This window comes from Arachis duranensis, chromosome 2, assembly GCF_000817695.3.
Source record: "Arachis duranensis cultivar V14167 chromosome 2, aradu.V14167.gnm2.J7QH, whole genome shotgun sequence".
NCBI classification, from domain to species: Eukaryota; Viridiplantae; Streptophyta; class Magnoliopsida; order Fabales; family Fabaceae; genus Arachis; species Arachis duranensis.
In genome coordinates, this window is record NC_029773.3 from 77304610 (window position 1) to 77308719 (window position 4110).

General features: G+C 39.4%; 1 protein-coding gene across 1 annotated transcript; it reads left to right on the forward strand.

Annotated features, from left to right (window-relative positions):
• The first annotated feature begins 810 nt into the window (after positions 1-810).
• On the forward strand, positions 811-1954 carry LOC107475069 (uncharacterized). The gene is made up of 4 exons (XM_016094717.1): positions 811-948; positions 1192-1283; positions 1367-1564; positions 1693-1954. The coding sequence occupies exons 1-4, from the start codon at positions 811-813 to the stop codon at positions 1952-1954; spliced, it is 690 nt and encodes a 229-aa protein (XP_015950203.1).
• Positions 1955-4110: the final 2156 nt, after the last annotated feature.

A 4110-nucleotide genomic window follows, 5' to 3' on the forward strand; every position in this document is an offset into this window, starting at 1 on the left:
ATGCCAATTGGGTAAGAAACTATGTTACAAGTGTGGTGCACTAGGAGATTTGGTTAGAGATTGTCCACTCCAAAGAACACATGAGATGGGTCTATCACAACAACAAGATTGAGGTAATTATGAAGCCGATGGCCAAACCTGAACTTATCTTCATAATATAGACTATCATCGTTCGTGTCGAAAAAGGTTTTAAAGCTTAGATGGATTTTTTAAACCTGGTTTGAAATTTTGGTTTGAATGATTTGGTCTTGAAACTAGGACTGGAACTTTTGATCAAATGACATGAGTTTAAAAGGAAATTGAGTCCTAAGATTTTGTTGACTTGTGATTTTGGTTGTAAAATCTAGCTTATCAATAGGGATTTAAATTTAAGGGTTTTGATTTAAAGGTTTCACAGAATTTAGGAAAAATCGGGCTTTAAGATGATTTATTTACAAATTAAAAAGTTTTTGACTCTTTCGATAAGGTTTTGACAATGGTCTCATTTAGATATGACTTGTTTAAAAGGTTTTGAAAAATATTACAAAACCAGTATTTGATTTAAGAAAAATTTTCAGATTCGTAATGATGATAATCAGAGTGACGCAGCGAAAGTTGTACGCTAAGTTGTCGAAGTGTGAGTTCTAGAAGGAAGAAGTGAAGCTCTTAGGTCATGTGGTAAGCAAGGGAGGAATAGTTGTAGATCCTTCTAAGGTAAAAACGGTGATCGAATGGGAAAGACTGACAACGGTGACGGAAGTCAGAAGCTCCTTGGGTTTAACTGAATATTACCGGGGAGTCATTTAAGGGTTTTCCCGAATTGCATTACCGATGACTAAGTTGACAAGAAAGGAAACGCCTTTTGGGTGGACATCGGAGTGTGAAGAGAGTTTTCAGACTTTGAAGCAGAAGTTAACTTCAGCACCTGTTTCAGTATTGTTGGAACCGCATGAATTGTCGAAGGGTATGGTGATGCTTCTCGGAAGGGTTTAGGTTGCGTTCTGAATGCAACACCGGAATATGGTGTCTTACGCGTGGCGTCAGCTGAGACCGCATGAGGTAAACTACCCAACACATGACTCGGAGTTAGCGGTGTTTGTGATTGCACTGAAGATTTGGAAGCACCACTTGTACGGAGAAAGGTTTAGTGTCTTTTCTGATCATAAGGGTCTCAAGTATATCCTTGATCAAAAAGAGCTTAATATGCGTTAGAGGAGGTGGATGGAGTTGCTTAAGGACTACGATTCTGAAATGAGCTATCACCGTGGAAAGGCGAAGGTGGTCGCAGATGCTTTGAGTCGAAGGTCTTTAACAATTGCTTGGATGAGAATCAAGGAAGAGGAGCAAGTGGAGAAGTTTGTGGATCTTAAGTTGGATATTGGTGAAGATGCCGGAAGAGCTTGTTTGAGCCAGTTACGGATTTCAATGCACGTTTAAGATGGAGAATTCAGAAGGCTCAGCAAGATGAGCGGAAGCTTCAGGAATTGTTCCAACCAGTTGGTGATAAGAGGTGTGAGCATTTCACTAAGGATGGTGAAGGATTGTGGAGATATAAGGGGAGAATTTGTATACCGGATGTCGGGAGGTTGACGCAAGACTTGTTGTCGGCGGCTCACTACAGTAGATTCCTTATTCACCTCGGAAGTGCGAAGATGTAGTATGACTTAAAGAAAATGTTTTGGTAGCCTGAGATGAAAGGTGATGTAACTACAGTGGTATCCAAGTGTGCGCCTGTCAGAAGGCGAAGATAGAGCATCAGAAGCAGTCAGAAATGATTCAGCCTCTTGAGATTCCTCAGTGGAAGTGGGAAGGAATCGCGACGGACTTTGTGACCGGTTTGTTGAAGACTAGGTTGGGAGTTGATGCGGTTTGGGTGATCATGGTTCGCTTAGACAAATCCGCTCATTTTCTGCCTATCCGAGTGAACTATTCTCTGGAGGAGTTGGATATTACATCGCGTGATCCAGATTTTTGAGGGCGAAAATCTTTTTAAGGAGGGGAGGATGTAAGAACCGGAAGTTTCACGGACAAAATCATTTAAATGCCCAAATTAAATTCCGGAAAGTTAGGATGAGAATTTGGGGATTTAAATATGATTTTTGGACTCAGTAGGTCCTTCCGAGTCAAAAAATGTGTTTTTTTGTGAAAAACTCCGAACCGGCAGTCGAACCGGTTGAACCGGTTCAAGTCTGCTCGGTGTTGTGCGAGAAGAAGTGGAAACAGTCAAAAACCTTAGAAAAACATTAGAAATGGAAAACCAGGCCTTTGTGTTAAAGACTTGGCCCAAAATTGGGCCGAACGGATTAAAAACGCTAACGGGTTGAACCGGACTCAAGTTGAGCCCAAGTCCAACATATATAAGGGTTCATTAATGAACCCTTCACCCATAAACACACACACACCAGCTGCAAAGAGGAGAGGAGAGGAGAGAAGAACACTATTCACTCCTCCGTTCAATCCGCGATATCTTGAGCTATAGAGCTCCGATTTGTGTGCCGTCAGCGGCTACGTGTTTCTTGCGAAGAGCTCTACAAAACCCATTAAAGAAACTCTAGAGGTAAGCTCGAAATCCTCCCAGTTCTTCTCTCCAAAATTTCGGATTTCTAGAATTTTGGATTAAGTGAGTTTTTGTGATTTTGGATATTTAGGTTTGCACTAATCCTTGCTTAGCTTTGGATTTGTGCTATCAAATCTGTTGGAAAAGGTAAGAGCTCTTAAATCCTTGTGAGATTATGTTTATGTTGAACCCTAGGTTGATTTGTGGTGATTTGTATGTATATAGCTTGATTATTGTGAGTTTGGAGCTAGTTGGTGTTTGTTGGAGCTACATTAGTGGTTGGAATTTTGGTTGAAAGCTCTTTTGGTTCATATTGGGGATCGGCTAAGGTATGGTTTCGGTTTCCTCTATCTAGTATATAATATTCATGGACACTTAGGCTTGTTGACCCTAAGATAGGATTGAATGTTGTTGGTGTATGAATGATTATATGTGAATTGATGTTAATTGTTGGTGTTATTGGAATATTGTGGTTAAGGATGATCATGGGGGATTGTTGGTGTTAATGAGTATTGATGATTAGTGTTGTTGATAAGGTTGTTGGTATTTAATGATTGATGATGAATAATGGTGTTGTTGGAATTTAATGATTATGAAGGTTGATGAGGAATGTGTGATTTATTGTGGTTGATGAGGGTTTGTTGATGTGGTTGATAATGGATGATAGATATTGATATTGTGGGTAATTGAAGGTGAATGTTAGAATTTGTGGATAAATGGCTATATTGATGTTGATAGTATGATGTTAGAGTTTGATGTTGAAATTAATAATGATGATGGTTAGCAAGAGTATTATTATTTATTTGATAGTGAGAATTGATGATTATGTATGGTGGAGTGGTAAATTGGAGTATGGTAAATGGTAAAATCTGATATGTTATGGGATTTGGGTTATGAAAGTTGGTAAATTGAGATTTTTGTGAGTTTTGGGTAAAAGTTGATTTTTGGTAAACTTTGTCTGATCATAACTTTTGCCTCGATTTTCAAAATTGGTTGAAATTTGTTTAGAATTAAAAATCTTTGAAAAACCTTTAAATCGATAAAAAGTTTTTGAAATTTGAAATTTTGTAGAGGAAGTTATGATCATTCAAAATTGGTGTTGAAATACTTGAAATTCTGCAAAGTTACAGAATTCTGAGTTTTCTGGTATGTGCGCACACATAGCCTTGTGTGCACGCACACTCTGCAAAAAATTGTGACTTGTGCGCACGCACAGACCTGTGCGTCCGCACACGCAGAGGTAGGCAATCTACTTGCAGCGCTGGCACAGCTTGTGCGCGTGCACACCAATAGGAAGTGCAACCTGTGCGTACACACAAACCTGTGCGCACGCACACGTCGGGAAGGCCAATCTGTTGGGAGCACTAGCACACATTGTGCGGACGCACACGCCCTGTTTCATAATTTTAAACTTTGTTTTCAACTATTTCACCTTCTCAACGAGGTTGTAAGCTTCTTTAACACCATTTTAAGGCTTTTGAACTTGATTTTGAGTATGGAAATATGAGGGATAGGTGAAAGGTTTTAGTTAATGATTATTATGAAAGATTAGAGAACAGAGGCTTAGGTTTCTG